Raw genomic sequence first — 23,015 nt, 5'->3', positions numbered from 1 at the left:
CGATTGACGCCCCGCCGATTTTTCTCCCTTCGGAGAATTCGGCGGGGGCAGGATTCACGACGGCCCACGGTGATTCTCCGACCCGGTGGGGGGTCGGAGAATCTCGCCCCAGGTCTGGGTGGAGCACTTTAGACTTCAATTTGATATTATATTTGCATAATTAACAAGGCTGAAGTTATCAATTTGTACTGTACATAACATAAGCTTAGTGATGAATGGTCTTAATTTGTATTCATTATTGGGATTTGTGAATTTTGTTGTTGAAAGTCTTAAAGTTAACGTCTCCTTAACTACCAAATACTGTACTGTGATGTAGCTTTCAGAACGGCACTCCTGAGGGTCTCCCAGGAGATCGGAGGCCCCCAGCTGCATGCCCTTTGAGCAGGGTTGTGCTCTGGCACTGCTGGTGCCACCTGGGTACACTGGCAGTGCCAGCCTGGCACCCAGGCAGTGGCACCTAGGTGCCAGCCTGACATTTTTCACAATTGAACCAGGGTTGGCCGGCACGGGTGTTGGCAGGGCTTGGGGATCGTCCCGGAGGGGATCAGGACACTATTTAAAAATGGGGTCCAGATATCTCGCTCAATTGGGGAATTCCGGCGAGCGGTGATCCCCACCGTACAAAACGGGACTATGTGGAGCCTCGGCCGCGCATTCTCCGTTCAGGCCCCTTATCAATGCAAGTCGCTGATTGGCTAGATCGTTGTGGGGAAGCTAGGATGCTCTTCCATCAGTCAAGAATTGCAATATTTGGACAGAATATCCTTCTTTACCCTGTCAAAATGGTTCAAAATTTTGAACACCTCAATATCTTCTCTGCTCCAAGGAAAACAAGCCCAATTTCTCTAATCTTTCCTTGTATCTAAAATTTCTAATTCCTAATATCATTCGAGTAAATCTCTCTCCCGGGCTTTAACACCCTTCCTTAAATAAGGTGCCCAGAACTGGACACAATAGTCTGAATGTGGTCTGACCAATGATTTGTAGAGGTGTAGCATCACTTCCTTGCTTTTTGACTTTTACAAATCCATCCTTAAATGAACTCAAATTGTTCCCAGTGCTTTTTGATTCTATTCCTGATTATTCTTTCTAAAGCCTTACCCACCACTGGCATTAAACTGACTGGTCTGTATACAAGGGATATCCTTACAGTTATGGAACACTTTGTCCATCCTGGCTGGGAAATATTTGGCATTTGGCCGAGATCCCAGCACTCTTGTACCTGACTAGGGGAAACCCAGCACGGAGCTTGCGCTAAGTGAACTGTGGATACCTGGAGAATTTCTGCAACATCTCTGTAATAACCCTAAGAGGCCCCTGGGGATACACTAATCAATCTCCCTGTTGGACCCATGGAATACGAGCTCCCCTGTTAGTGAGCAGAGGCCATACTTGGGCTGAAGGTTACAAATCTGGCTGCAAAAGGAAAAAAAAAATAGGGGTGCATCACAAAGATCTTTGCACTTGCAAAGCATCTGTCACAGGACATTGGCTATGGGGTATTTGTCAGGTGTTAGTAGTAATTAGGAGTTAGTAGAACCCTTACTCTAGTTAACATTTTGCAGGTATGGTAATATAATCAGGGCCTAGGCCGATTAAATTGGATATCCCAAATTAAAGAATTGGGCACTTTAAATTAAAACCACAGTCCGCTCCAGCAAGAAGCCGTATGAATCCGAATATCCAAAACACACAACCAACAGGCAAGTTGCCAGAAGTCTGGGCCTGTCCCATTCAATCACCCATCAAAGATCATCACACTCTACTGAGACCCAGCAGGAGATCGTACCCCATTGAAATGCACAGGTCTATTGTCCGTAGCCCAGATCGAGCCAGACTGTCCATCATCCAGAGTATCTACTGTTACCTTATATGGGAACAGGTCATGCTGCAGCCCACACTACTACCTTATATGGGAACAGGTCATACTGCAGCCCACACTACTACCTTATATGGGAACAGGTCATGCTGCAGCCCACACTACTAGAGATGGGGCACCTGCAGCAGGCTCAGGTGGCCTGTCAAACGGTCATCAACCGGACCAATGACTGCTGCGACCCTCTCCTGAGACCTCATTGGCCGGAAGCCAGAGAAGTTTCTGGAAAGGCGGGAAGAGAAGGGGATAAAGGTAGGCATCTCAGACACACCAGCAGCAAAGACTCGGTGTCTGAGGTGACCTTGACCAGACCGGAAGGAAGGAAGCACGCAACAGATAGCGAGAATCACTTTTGCAAAGGGGAACCAGAGGGACTCAGGGATCGGTTCTACAGCTTACCAAACCACCTTTGCGGGAAATATAGTCAAATCCTGGGTGTTTCTTGTATATAGGGTGGGTAATTTACGGGTTAACTATATTTAATAACATGTGTTGCATTATATCGGTGTCTGTACTTTGTTCTCCTCCTAAATAAAGACACCTGGATAAACTTTAATTAAGGACCTGGTTGAAGTATCTGAATTGAACAGATACAACACAGGACATTGCCAGTTGACAGGTATTCAGCCCGAGTTGAGGTTGCTGTAAGAAACCAGAAGTGAGTAAAGAAATTGTCAGAGATTGAGGATTACACGAATAATCCAGTTTAGCAATCAGTATAAGGGCTAACGATCGTAATAGAGAGTGAGTGTAAGCATATAAATCACCGAGGAATTGCTCAGGTTAAAGTCAGTATCAGTAGCAGAGTACAGTGTTAAGTTATTTGAGGAACGGTGCAGTCTTTGTCAGGAAACTGATTTCAGCAGAGAATGCACAAGAGAGCGGTGTATAGCTTGAGAGAGAAGCACACAGCAAGCAGGTGTGAAGTGTGTAGCTTCAGCAGTAAAGTTGGGCTAGAAGCTTTAGCAGTTATGCTGGACTGGAAAACTAGAGTTGAAAGTCTTAAAGCTTAGAGATTTAGCAGTTGAAAAAGAAACTAGGAAGACTGCGGACGGTAGTTTTGACAGTGACTACCAGATCCCAGGGTTCAATTGATAGGGTTTGGAAGAGAGTGTGGAAATGGAGAGTTCTTCACATTCAATGGTTTTGACTCCAGCGCAGCAGTATAGGCAGTGTGAGAAAAATCAGAGTGATAGTGGGGTACAGAATGACTTTGAACAGTTTCACACCAAAATCATTACTGGCTTCTTTCCAGGAGCTAGGGACCATTAAGTCAGTGACTAGTCCAATGCCGCCACTGAATATGCAGTTTCAGTATTTCAAGCCGGTATATGCAGAGTTAGACGATTGGAACAGAATAATTCTTCTAGCTTGCGATTCAGGATTTAAGATGGGACTTCAATCTGACATATAAATTGAAGAGCAACAAGATAAAAAAGAGGATGTAAATCTTGATGCTAGACGTTCTGTGTTTACAGGTAAACCCTTAGTCGTAAGAGCTTTCCATAAGTCATGCAGCACCGGTGAATCCTTGGACTCACCTCCAGATTGACTTTATTGGGGGGGGGGGGGGGGGGGGAGGAGGAGGGAGGAGGGAGGAGGGAGGAGGGAGGAGACCCGCGCAGACACAAGGAGAATGTGCAAACTCCACACGGACAGTGACCCGGGATCGAACCAGGATCCTCGGCGACGTGAGGCAGCAGTGCTAACCCACTGTGCTACCATGCCGCCCCCCCCCCCCCCCCAAACCCGATAAGTAACATGTTGCGTAAATCAACCGTGACCAGGAAACATACTTTACAAGGGAAGTCTTCAAATTACAAGAGTTGATAGGAATTCAACATAAGTTATCTTTCTCTCATCACCCAGTCAGAACCATAGAATTCCTACAGTACAGAAGGAGGTCATTCGGCCCATCGAGTCTGAATCAACCCTCTGAAAGAGCACCCTACTTAGGCCCCCTCCAATCCCCCATTACTTTACCTAACCTGCACAACCCTGGACACCAAGGGCAATTTAGCATGGCCAATCCATCTAACCTGCACATCTTTGGACTGTGGGAGGAAACCCACGCCAACACGGGGAGAACGTGCAAACTCCACTTCACACAGTCGCCCAAGGCCGGAATTGAACACTGGTCCCGGGCACTGTGTGGCAACAGTGCTAACCATTGTGCCATCCTAATCTTCTGGGATTGTTGATTGTAGCTACAGAATATATTGATAAAGCTATGTGAGGCTTACCTCAAATCAAATGGATCACATGTTACCTCTTTGTTTGATGATGATCAGGTCTACCCTTCTAGATCTACAGGAATGTCACCTTATCAGGCTATAACAGACAGGTTATAGATTCAGATCACTTGATATTAATTGGTACAATGCCTCACACATTAATTGTGGAACTCTAAATAATTTGAACAAACCATATAGAGTATATACAGGAAGTGAATGAATTTGTTTCAAGGACTACAGAGTTTAGATCTGATCCATTGGTTGTGGGATTGTTTAGTTTGAAACCATGATCCTTCCACTGATTCGCATGCATGTAGCCCTATGTTATAGCTTCACGAGGGCTAGTACTACATCTTTAGGTATGCCTTGTACTGCGTTACGATCCCAGTTGATGTTACTACTGGGCAGGAAGGTCCAAGAATGCAATCTTAACTCAAAAGACTTTTATTCTTTTTCCAGAAAACATGAACAGTCACAGGATGGCCAATTGGCTTTTAACAGAAAAATAAATTTTATTAAACATGAAAAATTTGACTATGACTCCACTTATCTGGCAGATTTTAAGAGCATGGGTCCCAAAATATATCTTGCACTATAAATGTTTTCAGTGAATATGCACTCCCTGTAAGCCAGTAGGCTAACTGTGGTCACACACCCCAATCTGAAACCAAGTGACAGATACCACCCAATTGAACTCTGGATTTCTCAACATCACCCCCCCCCCCGCCACCCGATGATTATTACACCATGAGCCAACTGTTCTCACTCAAATTCCTGCTTCTCAACGAGTGTTTCCAAATTCCACTCTTGAAGACACGCCTTAGTATCTTCTTTCAAACAACGCTTTTCCTCAGCTGTCTCCAGCAAGGACCCACTTCCAGAATTTCCAAATCTCCTTTCAGTATTTCTTTGTCTTGAATTGCCACATGCATTCAAGCTTCCACACAATCACTCAGCTATCCAGCCATGCCAATAAACACTACTGCTTCACAGGCTGTATGAGAACTAGCTGCCATGTCTTGAGGGCCTCAACCTGGAGGTTGGGCAGCTTGCATTCGATGGAACACATTTTAATTTTTCCGAGACTTGGGGTTGACGTGGCTTTCTGTGTGGTCCTGTTCTTATTGTCAGTCGATAAGGGTTGGGGTTGCCTGAGCTGGCCGGGATAAGATCAGTGGGAAATCTACTTGGGAAGGATAAGATTAGTGGAAAATCACACAGGGAAAGTTGGGAAGCTCTGAAGTTAGAACAAGTTGAATTGTTAAAACAATATTTTACTCAGTTAACCGTTTCTCTCTCCACAAAGACTCCATGACCTGTAATGTATTCCCAATGTTTTCTTTTCAGTTTGAAGAGAGAATCTCACTGCTAGAAATCATAAATTAGAAAAACAGTTACCTTAAATTGATTCACAATTTCCTGCGTACAATTCCACTGGTTAACAAAACAGGTAGCCAATGTTGCAAACTTCCATATTTACAGTTTCCTTCTTTTCATTTCAATCTATTTCCACAATGACATACTAAACTGCCCCAAAGAAAGTGTCCAAAAAGGTTAGGTGGAGTGCTCCTTACTGGAGGGTCGGTGCAGACTCGATGAGCCAAATTGATTCCTTCTGCATTATTGGGATTTTATAGTTCAATGGATTCTATGGCAAGAGGAAGTTCTTCTTCACAGTGATTCATACATGGTATACATTTTCAGCCACATGTATAGGTGAACAAGAGTGAAAACAGATCCCGGAGTAACCCCTCAAATATTATTCAAGTTAGGCACGGAGTTGTACCTGTTTTATAAACTAGATGGACAAAGCATCAAGTCCATTGATTATATATGTTTGAAAAGGATGTAAAGGCACTCAGGTGTTCAAAAATGATTTACAAGGATGATGAGAACTGCAGGATTACTCTTAGGAAAGGATGAACAGGCTGGATCAGGCGGAGGGGTGACCGATAAGAATATGCACGCAGGGAGTGTTTCCACTTGTGGGAAAGGACAAAACTAGAGATCATTACTATAGATAGTCACCAAGAGATCAAATATGGATTTTGGAAGAAACTTCTTCACCCAGAGATTGGTAAACATGCGGAATTAATTACCAAAGGGAGCAGGGGAGGAAAATAGTTCAGATTAATTTAAGAGGAAGGTAGAGAGATAAGGAAATGTTGTTCAAATTAGATGAGGAAGGATAGGAGACCAGAGTGCAGCATGTACATTGGTGTGAACAAGCTGTGCTGAATGGCCCGTTTCTCTGCCAGCATACTCTATGCAATTTCAAACGGAGAGAAAAACAAAATGTAATTGATTAACTTTTTCTAACACAATTTTACAGATTTTAAACTACTGGGATTAGCTAGCATAAAATAAAGAATTATAATATCCTGGGGTAGTGATTAACAGACTACTGTGGGGTTCAAGACATCAATCAAGCACAAAGTAGGCTCAGGATCAAAGATTCATTGTAGTCTCTGTCAACTCTGGACAGACATTTCTAATTAGAATATTTGCACCTAGTCAATTTACAGGAACTATGCAAGTATTTCACCAAACAAAGCTGCTGGAATGATTCCAGGATGTGAAGCCCAAACGGAGGTGATTTTCTTTGGTGGAAAGATGATCAAAAGGAGCAAGGCACTCTCCAAAATAACAAGGTACACATAAGCAAGTTATTCAGCTTGGACTGGGCCCACAGAATTAGAGGATCCAAGTACAAAATTAGCAACCTTGAAAGAACAGGGGCGCGATTCTCCACCCCCACGCCGAAGTGGCCGCGCCGTCGTGAATGCCATAGAGGTTCACAACCGCCCCGGTCCCGACCGATTCAGGCCCCGACAATGGGCCAGTATTGGGGCCGCGTCATCTACCCGCGCCAGGCCTTGTCGCCCACGTAAAAGCGGCGCCGAATAGATGACGCGGCCGGCGCCGCATAACGGACGTCATCCGCGGGTTGGCCGGCGCCAACCCGCGCATGCGTGGTTGCCGTCCTGTCCAAATCCGCCCCGCAAGAAGATGGGGGCGGATCTTCCCAACCCGCGCATGCGTGGTTGCCGTCCTGTCCAAATCCGCCCCGCAAGAAGATGGGGGACAGATCTTGCGGGGCCGCAGAAGGAAGGAGGTCCTCCTTCAGAGAGGACGGCCCAACGATCGGTGGGCACCGATCGCGGGCCACCCCACATTCAAGGTACCCCCACAGATCCCCCCTCGCCCCCCCCACAGGCCGCCCCCCCCAGCGTTCACGCACCGCCCACGACTGTAGCGACCAGGTGTGGACGGCGCTGGGGGGGAACCCGCCGTTTTGGCCTGGCCGCTTGGCCCACCCGGGCCTCAGAATCACGGGGGTGCCGGAGAATCGCCATTTTGGGTATCTCCGGCGATTCTCCGGCCCGCGAAACTCGACCGGCCTGTTCCCGCCACTTGGGAGAATCGCGGGAGGGCGTCGGACTGGCGGGCATCGGACCGGCGTCCCTGGAAATTTTGGCGGCCCAGGCGATTCTCCCAACCGGCGTGGAAGTGGAGAATCGCGCCCCAGGTTTATCATTTTGGCAGTGACAGCGTTTTTCAATTTCTTTTGCCCAGAACCCATTTTTACCAACTGGCCATCCTTCGCAAGGATCATCCTTCATATATCAGCCATGATTGAATGGCAGAGCAGACTTAATGGGCAGAGTGGCCTAATTCTGCTCCTATGTCTATGGTCTTAAGTCACGCCAGCTGACCTTGCCAAGTCGCACCAGCTGAATTTTGTGACCCACGCCGGCTGACATTCGTGCCCGAACTTCACGACTTACCCTTAATGTGACAAGTGAGCCTGTCTGGTCCTCACAATGTCACTTGCTTTGTTATTCAATGTTACATTTCTGATAATGACTTCAGCTCATGATTTGAGATCTCGGGCAGCATGGTGGCGCATTGCTACCTCAAGCGCCCAGTGTTCGCATGGGTTTTGCACCCATAACCCAAAGATGTGCAGGGTAGGTGAATTGGCCATGCTAAATTGCTCCTTAATTGGACAAAATGAATTGGGTACTCAATTTTTTTTTAAATTTTTTTTTTAATGATTGGAGATCTCATTGCATCCATTGAACAAAATAAAGGTTTGTCCCCGAACTCTCCATGCTTAGTCTTCAAATGTCTTTGAAGTTTTGAGAGTTTAAACTTTCATGTGCCAGCGCTTCCCTGCATATAACACTAATCCGGATTCGCAGTGACACAATTAATAACCCATACCTCAAGAAGTCATCTTTATGCTCCTGTTTTCAGCTGCTTGTTCATGGGTTGTTAAACAGAGGCCCTGGAGCTCACACCAGCAGCTGCAAAATGGAGGAATCTCTCTTGTGCCCAGAACATGTGACGTCAGTGTGACCTGCTCTCTGTCACCGCTCCAGGCATCCAGGCAGGAAGACGGCAGCAATTTTTGTTAAAATCTGCCTGCTGATGTCAGGAGGAAGCGTTCTGCCCCACCGAGCTCCGAGCCTGCACACTGCTGAGGGGACACACAGGCACGGATAGGCTGGCATTTTTAAAAGCTAGACGTGCCTTTGGGCACTACTTCTGCAATCGGGAACGGCGAAATGCATGGCCCGCAATCAGGAACGCCGCAACGCATGGCCCCGTGACCCTCTCGACACCTGCCCGACTCTGGATTTAAAACTGGCTACCCTATGAAACAGAATTGTGCATGTGCTGTTGAACTGCAGATGACTTATCTGAAAAATTCAACTCCTCGTAGTGAAGTGTAAAGTTGCATTTTTGCACAATTGCCCTCAGCATACAGAAGGAAATATTCAGTTATATCTTTTTGGGAGGTTAACCCACATCTGATTAACAGTCTGCAGATCACATGGGGGCTAGCATGTTGAATATGTTTTCTCATTTTGTTGTGTATGTATGCCAAATACTACATAGAAATAGCATTTTAAAATCTATTCTACCTTCAAGCCGTTGAATGGGCACACAATTAAGATGTTCCTCGCATTACACCCATCAACGAGTTCAAAAATCTAGGCACTTTCAACCCTAAATCAAAGTTGATGACTAACAGTAAAATTATATTTAATTGTAACATATGACATGAAGGGGTCAGCTCAAGCAGCACTATTTCCCCCTTACCATCTGTCCAGAAACAAAGGGGTTTGAATTAGTTTGTTTAAAGAATAGGCAGTGAGGTGGCACGGTGGCACAGTGGCTAGCGCTGCTGCCTCACAGCGCCAGGAACGCAAAGTTCTATTCTGGCCTTGGGCGACTGTGTGGAGTTTGCACTTTGTCTCCGTAGGTTTCCTCTGTCCGAAAAGATGTGAAGGTTAGGTAGATTGGCCATGATAAAATTGGCCCCTTAAAATGTCTAGGGATTTGGCAGGTGAGGCGAGGTTACAGGGTTGGGTGCTCTTTCAGAGGGTCGGTGCAGACTCAACGGGCCAAATGGCCTCCTTCTGCACTGTAGGGATTCGATAGCAAATATTTCCCAACCTCTTGATTTTTGGCGATCCAATTTTACTAAGAACCCAAAGCAAACTCGAATTAGGATTAACTCAAGAGGGTTAGTTTATTTCACACATTCAAAATCTGCAAAAGGAGCATATGCACTGTTCCATTCTGCATTCGCACAGTTAAAAGGAGGGACAGAGAATAGGGCGTTTACAGTACGAAGACCACAGAAAAACTGAGTATTGATTCACGTGGATTAGAGTCCCAAAGCCAAATGAGAAATACTTTAATGTAAGCATTTTGAGTTTGGCTGGCTGAAGACTGCCGCCGTAACAGGTGGTGTTAATGACAGGGGATGCAGCAGCCACACTGATATGGAGTCAGTTCTGTGGCGATGGAATGAAATCTTCCTGCACAGTCAGGTTAGATGTGCCAGTTGTCGTGTCTGTACAGAGCCAGCTTCTTTGTGGCGTGCCAGTCAGATGGTAAAACAGCAACTAGGTGTGCAGCTCAGAAAAGTAATACTAAATTGATCCAAGGGTCAGATTGTTGGGTCATGTGAGTTCTCAAAACCAGTTCAAACCGTCCTCGGAAACCAAAGTGAACTATTGGAAGATGAAGTCATGTCCTTTGGGGAACTGGGCCGACTGATTTTTTTGCTTCCTTCACCATCAGAGTCAGACGACCTGAAGCTGCTGGGGATACGCTTCAAAGGGCTGGGACATGCACTATAACAACTATAGAGAGTGTGTCGTTGCGGTAAAACAGTTGGGCATTTGGGAGCACCGCTCCTCTGCATTGTCGGCAAGAACCTGGCTGCCAGGTGTGACATGCTCCCGAAATTACAGTACAGCAGGTCTGGCCTACAACAATCAACCGAGCCACCCTCCATTTTATCTGGAGGTTTGAAATTGGATTGCGTTTGCAGGGACACAATGTACAAACCTCAAAATAAAGAAGGAAAACTTACCCAACTTATCCTCAACCCGACATCCACTGTATGACTGCACTGAGCTGTGCTTATAGACTCTCAGAACGCAAACATCAAGAAAAGGATGGAGCTGGTCACGTTGCCACTGAATGCTCCATTCAGTTAAACTGTGCTGTACCATTCATCCGCGTGGAAAGCTAATCCAGGAAAACACCCGTGACCACAAGTCAATCAGACAGTACATAACATCCTGCAAAGGAGATGGTAGAACCTGTTGGATGGTTCCGAGCAGATTGTCAAAGTAATCACCAGAACTTTCAATCAAGCACCAAGACATAGCTTGGCTGGTATGGAGAAAGAATCACTTGTCAAATCCCTCCTACACACCCAGAGTCTCACCCCCTCTGCATGTTGCTCTTAATGGGGGCTATGGTGGGGTAGGAACCACTGTCCACCATCTTTTGGTATGTGCCTTTGCAAGCAAGGTTTGTAGAGAAAAGAGCTGATTTTTGTCGAGGTTCATCCAGTGAAACTCTGACGCTGGTTTCTGTGCGGTTTCCTAGGGCGCATACCAGATAAACACCACCCACTGCTGGAGGACCATCAACTCTACATAAGATGCTCTTGATCCCAAAATGTGTTGGTCTTCCACAACAATGCTGCAGTCTGGCACATTCCAAGGTCCAGGAGTCTCAGGAATACAAGCTGAGGGACACCCGAAAGGTTAGGCAACCACCTCAAGAGGAACAAAAGGGAAATGCCACGATCTGAGGCAAGGCTTTTCAGCCAGAGTACATCATGTGTATTGCAATCAAGAGCACTGAAATTGTATTGAGATGCCTCAAAGTGGAACATGCTGTATGGGGAAAATATTGAATTATATTCCACTTGCTGCAATATTCCATTTGAAATGTACATTACAAATTTTTTGAATAAAGTAAACTTCTGGAAAATTAAGGGGCTGCACATACAAGTTCTCATTTTGCAATTGCCTTATCTTTGAGTATTTAAGCATAAAGACTACAAGAAAGATCAAATTCAGATAGCTTTTTGCACGAGTGAAACATGTCAAAATGCACATAAATGAATGTGTGCAATGTTATCATGCATGGCTAGACTGCTCTGCAGTTGAGTCGGAGTAACTCACTTTTAACCAGAATGTTTGATTTACACTGTTATTACTACACCACAAATCTAAAGAAATCAAATTGACCACTGCAGTTCCAAGGCCACATGTAGGGCATAAAGGAAACTATGTCAATCTATATAAACAGAATTGTTGTACAAATAACATTTTTGTTTGAGGAGTCAAAACTACAACATTTGGAGTTCCAATTCTCTGGCACAACCAAATTACATTTAATATAGCCAATAATAACTTTAAAAACACTTCTAATTTTTAAAGCATGGCTGATTATATATTTATGTGCTGGAGACGCTGATTATATATTTATGTGCTGGAGACCATGTATAGCAGACAAACAAATATAGGGGAGACAGTGGCATATTGGGAATGTCCGTGGACTAGTAATCTGAAGGCCCGGACTAATGCCTGAGGGGTAGGAGTTCAAATTCAAGCGGTGGAATTAAAATTTAATTAATATTAGACTCTGTAACCATTAAACTATTATCGACATTAAAAAATCCAACTGGTTCACTAATGTCCTTTAGAGAAGGAAATGTGCCATCCTTACCTGGTCTGGCCTACACGAGACTCCAGGCCCACAGCAATGTGGTCGACTTTTAACTGCCCTCTGCAATTGCCTAGCAAGCCACTCAGTTCAAAGGGCAATTAAGGCTGAACAATAAATGCTGGCCTTGCCAGCGATTCTCATATCCCATGAAAAAATAAAGGAAAAAAATTGAAGTATTTTCTGAAAATAGGACATGTAGATTCCAATTAATTTAAGCATATAGAAATCCTAACAAGTATGAATTTATTATGGTTGGCAATGGTTAGAAATGCTGCCAACGGCGCAGAGGACCCAAGTTCGATCCCGGCCCACTGTCTGTAGAGTTTGCACATTCTCCCAGTGTCTGCGTGGGTTTCACCCAAAGATGTGCAGGTTAGGTGGATTGGCCACACTAAATTGCCCCTTAATTGGAAAATAATAACTGGGTACTCTAAATTTATTTTAACAAAGTATGACTTTACTGATGAATGTTATTTAGGTCTCACTAGGTCATGGGACGGATAATAAGATGGGTCAGTAGGGAAAGCATTTAAATGTATTCATGCCATTAAATGTAGATAGTTGTGCCGCAACTTTTAAATGAGTGCTCGTGTACAATTAATCTGCCAAACTACACAAGGGAATATTTTAAAAAAGACTAAATAACATTGTGGACTAGTCATGCATTCCTATCTGAAACTTGGACTTGTGCATAATCTGGTAGAATAAAGGTCCACTACCAGTACAGCTTTGATAATTGCTTTCGTTTTGCAGACATTGGGAGTCTTAGGGTAAATGCAACCCGGATCCAGTGTGAGAACCTGAATTTACAGGCAGAGGGTTTCTTATTCTGCTCTTCTTCAGAGGCACTTCAACACTTTGTAGCCAATTTATATTCCACAGTTTTAAAGTCAGGAAGGAGCCAGAAGCTTATGGTATGAATACCTTTGGACTCACTTCATCCATTTAAAAATGGATAATATAAACTCCTGTAGCATTTCAGCAATCTTTCCTGGTCAGTTATTGCACAAGAATGTAAGTGTGGAAACTGGAACTGCTAATTAAACATGCTATCTATTTCAAGTCCATTGTCAGAAAAATTTTAAAAGTTGTGTTTTACTCTGCAGTTATTGCCAATAATTGGTATCTAACACAGAATTATCTAATCTCTATTCTTCACATTCCCCAATCGGACAGCAAAGCCCAAAAAACTGTGCAATCTGAATTAGCATGCACATTTTCTACTGTATTTTAGCAAATCTCCTGTGACATTTCTCAGAGCAAATATGCCAAGTCACTTTTCCAATGATGAGCATTATACCATGTAACACACAATGTATTGAAAGATCGCAACACCACTTCACTTAATGCCTATGCCACTTTTCCCCCACATCGCACCTAAATTCTAAAAAAGCTTTTGACTTATCAAAAATATACAGAATTTATCACGTCACAAAAAAGATACAACTCTTCTGTTGGAGAAAAATTACCTTTTTGAAGAAATACATTGTATAACAAAAATGTAAAAGGGAAAAAAAGTCAAAATAAAGATATCCCTTAAATGGTTTTGGAGATCTCAAGTGCCTCACAGAAGCACATTTACTTAAATCCATTAACAAAATTAACAAAATCCAGGTACGGGTGATGTTTTTAATACAATATTTTACTTTCTACAAATCCACGCATGGCAATCACAAACTATTGGCCTTGGCCCCAATACTCATTCTGCAGTTTTCACTCCACAGTGTCCAATTGATTACAAACTACTAGAGGAATCTAATATTGAAGCTGCGATTTGTTTGAATATTGCTGCTACTGCAATCAATATATTCACATACGTCAGATGAACAAAAACATCTGTTACACAAACAAAGCACTCACTCAATTTGAAGTGCATTCTCAAGTTTCATGGGAAATAATTTTTGTGTAAGCTTACTACAAGCCAGACAATCTGGGACAGAAACTGGGCATAGAAGCCTGCAGTCACAGATGTACAAGGGCTGAAAGATATTGGAGGAAAGGCCCAAGGGAAGGAAACAAACGTCATTAAAAAAAAGAGAATAGCACAAAAATCCCAGGCAGCTAACGGAGGGCAGGCTTACAGGACTTATTTCCAATAGGATGTGAATAAATTTAAGGGCAAGTTTATTTTTTTGAAGTTGAGTTTTCATGCACTTGTTTTTTTAGGCACACATAATTGGCTGAGTTGAAAAAAAGCACCCAAAGAAAAGAAAAATTGATTGGTAAGATTCTTAAAAGGAGAACGCTTTCAGTGATTTAAAAACAATAAGCTAGAACAATTATTAAAGTCGGAGTACTGAGTTTCTCCTGCGCTTAGGACTTAAAAAAACTTTCCAGACCCAATGCAAACAAATGGCAACCTCTCAATCAGGTCAGTGGCCAATCATCCCTTAAAATGATGCATTTCCTGACAGAATTCCTTAAGCTGGCAGGTTTTGCAACATGTAATCACTTGAACATAGTTGGTACCTAGATGTACTGGCACCACATCAATAAACATATCACAGGGCTCAAGTGTTCTTCCCCCACCCCCAAAAAAAAGTCAAATTCCTTAAACAGGGATTTGAAGTAAACAACCTCCCCTTAGTGAGCTTTGATATCAGATTACAAAAAAAAACAAACATCTGACTTCAACCATTTTGTCAGTTTAGGGTACGAGAAAAATCAAGGTAAAAGGACTTTTCAGAATACCGACAAAATCAGACAAAGGGAGCAATCAGAAGCTAAGGTGAAGTAGGAATAAATGGAGACAAGGTACAGAACAGGCCAGCCCAACTATTCCATGCAAGCCTTTATGCTCCACCAGAGCTTCCTCCAATCTATTGTGAACCAATGCTTTGTTTCTTTACGATCATTACCACATCCTTTGCCTTTTGTTCCATGACATTTTGGTATTTACCCTCCCTCACCCTCTAACTAACCTGTATCCCTGATCTTCCATCTGATCCTCCCCTCCATCTTTTTCAACAGCATAAAACACATCAGATTTCTACCTGACTTCAATTCTAAAGAAGAACCATTAAAATTCAAAATGTTAACTTCTGTCTCTCCACAGAAGCTGCCAAGCCGGCCGCGTTTTTAGTTCAGATCACCAGCATCCACAGTATTTTGCTTTAATTTTAATGAACTTCAGATTGATGTTTGATTGGGCAGTAATTGGTGTTATTATTGTGAAACTATATATTTTGTCATCACGCTTCCAACACATTTTGGCACTATAGTTTACATATGGTACATTTGAGACACACAAACTCCGAATCAAACTCTTCCAAGTACACAAATAACTAATCTCAAATGCCCTTCTGGAATTTTGCACTGGAAGTTTGATCCTGGGATGAACCCACATTGGATTTCTGACCTCACACCATGTTTCCTTCTGTCAGGATGCACCAGCATCAGGAAGATTTTTTTTTTGTATTTCAGAACTAGGTAAAAATCATCTTTTACCAATTCACCACCCTGGAAAAAAATATAGGGATTAAATTGGTGGTGGAAAATAAAAATTGTTTTAAAAAAATTAATTTAAATAGTCTCTAGTTGTACAGTTACTCGAGATTGTAGTCTACTAAAGCGTGGAGTTGAAAAATAAATCAGCATTAAACAGTACAATTTTGTGTCAATTATTTATTGATTTCGGAGAAGCATTATTAAATATTTTTTAACCAAATGTCTGAAGATTGACAGAAAGTTTTATTATCTAGTCTGAGAATGTAGAACTAAAAAAGCCAGATTCAACATTATATATCTTGAATGTCAAGTATTTAAAATTTCAATATATTTCCTGCATGGATTGTAACACAGGAAGTTTCCACCTGGCACAGTCGCTTTAAAGACACATAGATTAGCAGTTGAACCTCACAACCATGTTGCAGACCACCAGTCCAAAATAGTGGAAAGCAGCCAATCATTAATAATGACAATGAAAGCCCTTGAGGGAGTGTCAAAAAAACCAGCTACTGCAACTCCCAGAGTAGAATTTTTAAAACTCACTTTCACAGATAGGCTGTTTTTTTTTGTTTTTTTTTTTTTAATTTGTTTAATGGTTGAGGATTTTAAACAATTCACATCTTGACAGTTATGCAGACTTTCAAGAGCATTTACATTTACTCCATAAATGTATGACCCCCATACTGTGGGTTAATGGGCCTTAAAACAGCCAAAATGAGGTCTGTTTGAACTTAGCACGGAGTTCAAATGGCCTGGCTGAGTTTGGGATTCCCTTGCACGTGAATCATGCCCCATCCCCTTTCACATACCAACAAAAATGGGATCTGAGAATTGGAGGTGGGACCTCCAACTCGGCAAAAATTCAGGCTTTAGACTCGAGTGACAGCATTGTGTTTGAGTTAAAGAGTTGGAATTAACTTCAGCCACAAGGAAAGACCACAATTTTCCACAGAATTTTAAATAGGGTTGGTATTAGTAAATGAGTCCATGAAAATTGGACAGCACGCCACCCTCAATTACCAAAGCAAACAAGAACTGTTTAATGTATTCGGAGCCTGATCCGATGAGTGATGAGATAAATACAAGACCAACACATTATGTACCCAGTAAGTGGATTGCAAAGGCCCAGTAGACTGCGATGTTCATTCTGAAAGGACGTAAAAACTAAAGTGCTGCGTTACTTTTAATAACTCTTTAACAGTTTAGTTTAGTGAAGGATACCCGAGGGTCATTAGAAGCAGTACGCGTACAATATAGATCATCCTGAAAACCCTAGTGTCCAGGATAACCACACATATGTACCAATGTTGTCAGAACTGCGATTGATGTCCTAGAAGGATCAGAACTGCGGCGTCAACCATCTATTATATGTATTAATGACTTTGATGGTATAATATAAAGCCATTTCCCAAGTTTGCCAATTACACCTAGACTAGTAATATCATAAGTAGCATAGATGGCAGCACAATATTAAAGTCAGATCAATAGTGAATGGGCAAAACTGTGGCAGATGTGTTTCAGTGCAAGTGTGTGAGGTCATCCATTTTGAACTTAAAGAACAGCAAGTCTTACAACACCAGGTTAAAGTCCAACCAGTTTGTTTCAAATCACTAGAGAAATCGCACAAAGCAAGATATATACATGGCAAAATGATATATTTACACAGCTTTGTACACTGGCCCTCACCCGTATGCGCCAGTTTCCCCAACCCTTCAAGTTATCTCTTGCTCATCCACCCTCCCAGGCAGTCCCCCCTCCCCCCCCCCCCCAGGACGTGCCCTCCACCCCGCCCCCAACCCCCCCCAAAAGGTTGCTGCTGCTGCTGACCGACCTTCCTCTAACGCTCCGCGAGATAGTCTAGGAACGGTTGCCACCGCCTGTAGAACCCCTGCGCAGACCCTCTCAAGGGGTACTTAATCCTCTCCAACTTTATGAACCCAGCCATATCATTTATTCAGGCTTCCAGGCTGGGGGCTTCGCCTCCTTCCACATTAGCAAGATCCCTTCGCCGGGCTACTAGGGACGCAAAGGCCAGAATGCCGGCCTCTTTCGCCTCCTGCACTCCCGGTTCGTCCACTACTCCAAATATTGCTAGCCCCCAGCTTGGCTTGACCCGGACATTCACCACCTGAGATATTGCTCCCGCCACTCCTCTTCAGAACCCCTCCAGTGCCGGGCATGACCAAAACATATGGACATGGTTCGCCGGGCTCCCTGAGCACCTTCCACATCTGTCCTCTACCCCAAAGAACCTACTCAACCTCGCCCCCGTCAAGTGCGCTCTGTGGACCACCTTAAATTGTATCAGGCTGAGCCTGGCACACGAGGAGGAGGAATTAACCCTACCTAGGGCATCAGCCCACAGACTTAACTGGATGCAACTTTAACCAAAAGATACTCCAGACCTTGAAGTTAGTTCAATCTGATTTATTGAACCAGTAGAACAGTTCTCTATGAGTTCGACTCTGAGCTAACCTATGTGTGGTTACTCTGTCTGACTGAACCAGACTAGCTCTTAGCCATGTGCTGGAGGTGTGATACTGTACATACACCTTGACTCACTCTGTAGATGTTCATCAGTGGAAAGAGGCAGAGTGTGAGTGCCTCGTGCCATTTATAGATAACACCCCCGAGTTTCCTGCCTGCTCATTGGTCATGTCCTGTTCTGTGTTCATTAGCTGCCTGTCTGTATATCATTATCTGCATATCATGATAGGTTCCCGGAAACTACCTCTTCATTCACCCGAGGAAGGAGCAGTGCTCCGAAAGCTAGTGATTTGAAACAAACCGGTTGGACTTTAACCTGGTGTTGTAAGACTTCTTACTGTGTTCACCCCAGTCGAATGCCGGCATCTCCACATCAGAACTAAAAAAGAGATCAAAGTATGTTTCCAATAGAGATTTAGGGAGTCCAAGTATATAAATCACCAAAATGTAATGGTCAGGTACAAATAAAGTCCAGAAGGTTGATGGAATGATAAGCCTCCATTTCTAGAGTACTAGCATATAAAGGAAAGGCTTGCTACTGCCACAGAAAACCCTGGTTAGACCAGTGATTCCTAAACTTTTTCATACAAGAACCTCTTTCCAAATGGTTTAATAATAATCTTTATTGGTGTCAAAAGTAGGCTTACATTAACACTGCAATGAAGTTACTGTGAAAATCCCCTAGTCACCACACTACGACACCTGTTTGGGTGCACTAGAGGGTGAATTCAGAATGTCCAATTCACCTAACAAACACGTCTTTCAGGACCTGTGGGAAAAAACGGACGCCCGGAGGAAACCCACCCAGACACAGAGAATACAGACTCAGCACAGATAAAGCCAGAAATCGAACCCGGTCCCTGGCGCTGTGAGGCAACAGTGCTAATAATTACAAACACCCACTTTTTATACTCTTTCATGCAATGTGGATATCGCTGGCAACACCAGCATTTGTTAACGATTCACAATTTCCTGTGAGAAGTTGATGTTTACACATATAGACTTGAGGCATTTATTGACGTTCCTTCTCAGTGGCTGGGTCAAAATCTCAGAACTCCCTATTCAAAAGCATTCTGGAAGCACCTTTGCCACATGGACTGCAATGATTATGGGTGCACAATAAATGCCAGCCTTGCCAGTGTCATCCACATACCAATATTTTTTTTTTTTTTTAAACTGCTGAAATAATATGGAGAACAAGATTGAGCTTCCATTATATTTATGTTCAAATATCCTGCAGAGACTTGGACATAAAGAATGATTTATTGGACATACAAGGCAAGAAAGAGTTCCAAGAACAAAATACATTGGAAATCTGAAATAAAGCTGGTAATACTGGAAACACTCAGCAGGCCTGGCAGGATCAGCAGAGAAAGAAAGATATATCAGGTCATAGATCTGAAACATTAACTCTGCTTCTCTCTCCATAAATATTGCCAGACTTGCTGAGTGTTTCCAGCAGGAAAACAAGTTGAATATGGACTCTCCCGAAAGCTCAACATAGTAACAATAATAATCTTTATAGTCACAAGTAGGCTTACATTAACACTGCAATGAAGTTACTATGAAAAGCCCCTAGTCGCCACTTTCCGGCACCTGTTTGGGTACATGGAGAATTCAGAATGTCCAAATTACCTAACAACAAGTCTTTCGGGACTTGTGGGAGGAAACCAGAGCACCCGGAGGAAACCCATACAGACAATGACCCAAGCTGGGAATCGAACCTGGAACCCTGGCGCTGTGAAGCAACAGTGCTACCCACTGTGCTCCCCATATGATTGCAAGAATACCTCAGGAACCTACCATATTCCAGCTTTGGTCTGTAACAATTTTGCCAATCTGCAATCACAGTGGAGGGGCTATGCCAAATATAGCAAAACTCTATAATCCGCAGCAAAATGTACACAGGTTTGCAACGCGATAAGCTAAACGAGGATTCCCTACATAATCTGCATTTACACACCTGGCCCTGCAGTTATATCCCCCAAACATGAATCATTATTGGAGTTTTTATATACCACTTTAACCATTTGCGCAAATGTATGAAACAATAGTCGGTGTTAATAAATGGCATGCACCCGTAAGTGAGGAATTCACACGCATTGCACCGACAAAGACGAGTTTGGGGGGGGGGGGGGGGGGGTGATCGTCCACAAGCAAGTGGACAACAATCCTGGAATGGAATAACTTTGTTGAGAGAGCTGGCGGACTCTTACCTGAGACAAGACTCTGGGGTTAGCGCAGCCGAACAGGGACGAGCTGGAGCTGAAGCTGATGGCGCCTCTGCGGCTCAGGACGTGTTTGGGCACCGGCCTGTCGAGAGGCAGCACCGGTAACTGGTGGTACTGGTAGCATAGTGCCATTGGAGCGGGTGCCCAGCCTTCGGGCACTGGCCGAACGAAACACAAAAGAGCAGCGAAGGCGAAACTACCACAGCTGCATGGAGAGAAAGAGCAGGAACCGGGCCGGGGCAAGCCGGACACGCAGCCCGGGGCCGAGCCTCGCTCTCTCCCTCCGCAGGCTCCCCGGGCCCGCTTCAGGTATCTGGGTTTCCGACTGAAGGCAAACACTGGCCGAGTTCAGCCACCGACTCCCGGGCACAGCCGCTCCAGCCCAAGCCCATCTTCGGGCGCTACCTCCGGTCCGGACGGGCTTTTATTTTCGCCTCTTGTTCCGCCTCTGGGCTTCGAGCAGCTCCTATCGGAGAAATCCCATCGGCGGCGGCAGGCGCGGCCCAGACACGGAGGCCTTCCCCCTTCTCCTTTCCTCTTCACAACAGCCTTTCATGTCTCGCCGCCTCGTCCAGAACACCGCATCTCCGCTCCGCGCCGGCTGGCCGGGATCCTCGGCCCAGTCCTGTAGCGAGGGAGGTTGCCGCCGGGCCGCGCCTGTGCCGGTGATGGAGCCGGGCCGGGCCGCTCACTCGGCTGCTGTTAGCTCCGAACTTCGGCCAGCAAACCCACAGCAATCCGCTTTAAGTCACACACACAAGTGCTGAACAAATAATCTTCTGCTCAAGCTGCCGGCCGACGATTTTGTTTTGTGAAACCAGCCACCTGCCAAAGGGCTTTTGTGTGTGAGTGTAAAGCAAGAAATAAAACAGACCAATTAGGGAGAGGATACTTTCTTCAATTTTTTTCCTCATTGGCACATTTTACGTTTTGAAAATGTTATGTGAAAGTTGATTGGATAAATGCGACGGTACAGCCCTGAGCTTCCCACGTTACTAGAGGACCCCTGTACTAGAAAGCGTATAGAGTGCAGATAGGGTATTCCTGCAATCTGGGTTTGCCCTGAGGCTGATGAACATCAGTGTAGGTAACCACCTCCTTATGAGTCATATCCTACAATGTGTTCATGTTATCAACTCTGCTGAGTACACAATTACATTGATTTGTAGCAGCTTGTTGCATTTAAACAAAACTGTCCTTGGCATGAATAGCAAAGAGTGCATTGATGATGGTAATCAAAATATGCAATTGCACTCCCTAATTGATTTTATTATATTTCTTGCTGGACGTGGCTTTCTGTCTCGTTATTTTTGAGAAGACAAACTTTTGTAGACCGTTATGTTAACAAGACATTACCTGCAAGTTTAAAACTGCAGGAGCTGCTTGGCTCTTGCCCAACCTATTGTTAAGAATTATGGAAATGTTATTTACATGTTTTTCTTCCAACACTATCTGTTGTAAAAGCTATAATAGCCCGCACAGGGCCTACGGAGTGGGAATGATTATCTTCCCAGTGGTTGGGGAGTACAAGCTCCCCGGCTAGGGGCGGGGAATCTCTAGTAACCTCTGTATAAAAGGTCGGCCAGTAACGTACAGACCAGAACAGGAATCCAGTTAGGGATCTATTGGGCAGTGTATTTATCATGTTGTAAATAGGACTATGTTTCTTTATTTTACTCGTTGTGGACTCCCTGTGTCCTTGTTGAACTAGCGATGAGGAGTAAACTGGCTTGCTGTGGTTGCTCTGACCTACTTGCCTGAGCCACCTCCCCGCTTTTCTGGACCCAGATTTGGATTAACTTGATTTACCATGCCTGTTTAGGCAGTTAGATGCATTTGACACCAGTGTTGAAGACTGGAACCAGTTCACAGAAAGGATGCATTACTTCTGGGCCAACAAAATCTTGGAGAACGAATGCAGAGGGTCATGTTGTTGATGACCTCTGGCGCGCGCATGTTCTGAGTTATCTGGGGTCTCACTCACCTGGTGGCGCCAAATAGGCAATTGTTTGACCAACTTGTAGCACAGCGCTTTAACCCAACCCCATCGGTAATTGTTCAAAGATATTGGTTTAATAGGGCGGACAGGTCCCCTGGTGAGTCAGTCACTTCGTATCGCGACTACGGAAGATAGCCGTGTTTTGTGAATATGGAACTGCTTTATCCGATATACTGCGCGATAGTTTGGTCTGAGGTATAAATAATATAGGAACACTGTCCGTGTGGAGTTTGCATATTCTCTACATGTCTGCGTGAGTCTCACCCTCACAACCCAAAGATGTGCAGGTTTGGTGGATTGTCCAAGCCAAATTGGCCCTTAATTGGAAAAAAATTATTGGATACTCTAAATTTATTTTTTTAAATACGCACAAGGGGTTCTATGAGTACGCCTGGCTCCCTTTGGAGTATCCTCGGCGTGCACAGTCTTCCAGCGCTTCATGGAGAACATCCTTTTTTGAATATAAATTTCGGGTACCCAATTTTTGTTTCCAATTAACGGGGCAATTTAGCATAGCCAATCCATGTTCCCGACACATCTTTGTCTTGTGGGGGTGAGAACCACGCAGACATGGGGAGAATGTGCAAACTTCACATGGACAGTGACCCGGGCCAGGATTCAACCCGGGTCCTTGGTGCTGTGAGGCAGCTGTACTAATCACTGTGCCAGCATGCCACCCTCATGGAGAACAT

The 23,015-nt window shown here is 44.2% G+C and overlaps 1 protein-coding gene across 3 annotated transcripts in view; it reads right to left on the bottom strand.

The window, feature by feature from the left end:
* pde7a (phosphodiesterase 7A) overlaps window positions 1-21,362 on the bottom strand; it is a 125,811-nt gene extending 104,449 nt beyond the window's left edge. The window contains exon 1 of one of the 3 annotated variants that reach the window (XM_072467657.1): window positions 20,310-21,362. In XM_072467657.1, the coding sequence (XP_072323758.1) occupies window positions 20,310-20,456 (147 nt within the window). In that variant the 5' untranslated portion in view covers window positions 20,457-21,362. The remainder of the gene's footprint in view (window positions 1-20,309) is intronic. The other 2 variants (XM_072467655.1, XM_072467656.1) reach the window with 2 other exon arrangements.
* Between the last annotated feature and the right edge of the window lie 1,653 nt (window positions 21,363-23,015).

Source organism: Scyliorhinus torazame, chromosome 11, assembly GCF_047496885.1.
Source record: "Scyliorhinus torazame isolate Kashiwa2021f chromosome 11, sScyTor2.1, whole genome shotgun sequence".
In the NCBI taxonomy this organism is placed as follows: Eukaryota; Metazoa; Chordata; class Chondrichthyes; order Carcharhiniformes; family Scyliorhinidae; genus Scyliorhinus; species Scyliorhinus torazame.
The sequence above is the reverse complement of the archived record's forward strand: the minus strand, read 5'-3'. Positions and strand labels throughout refer to the sequence as shown.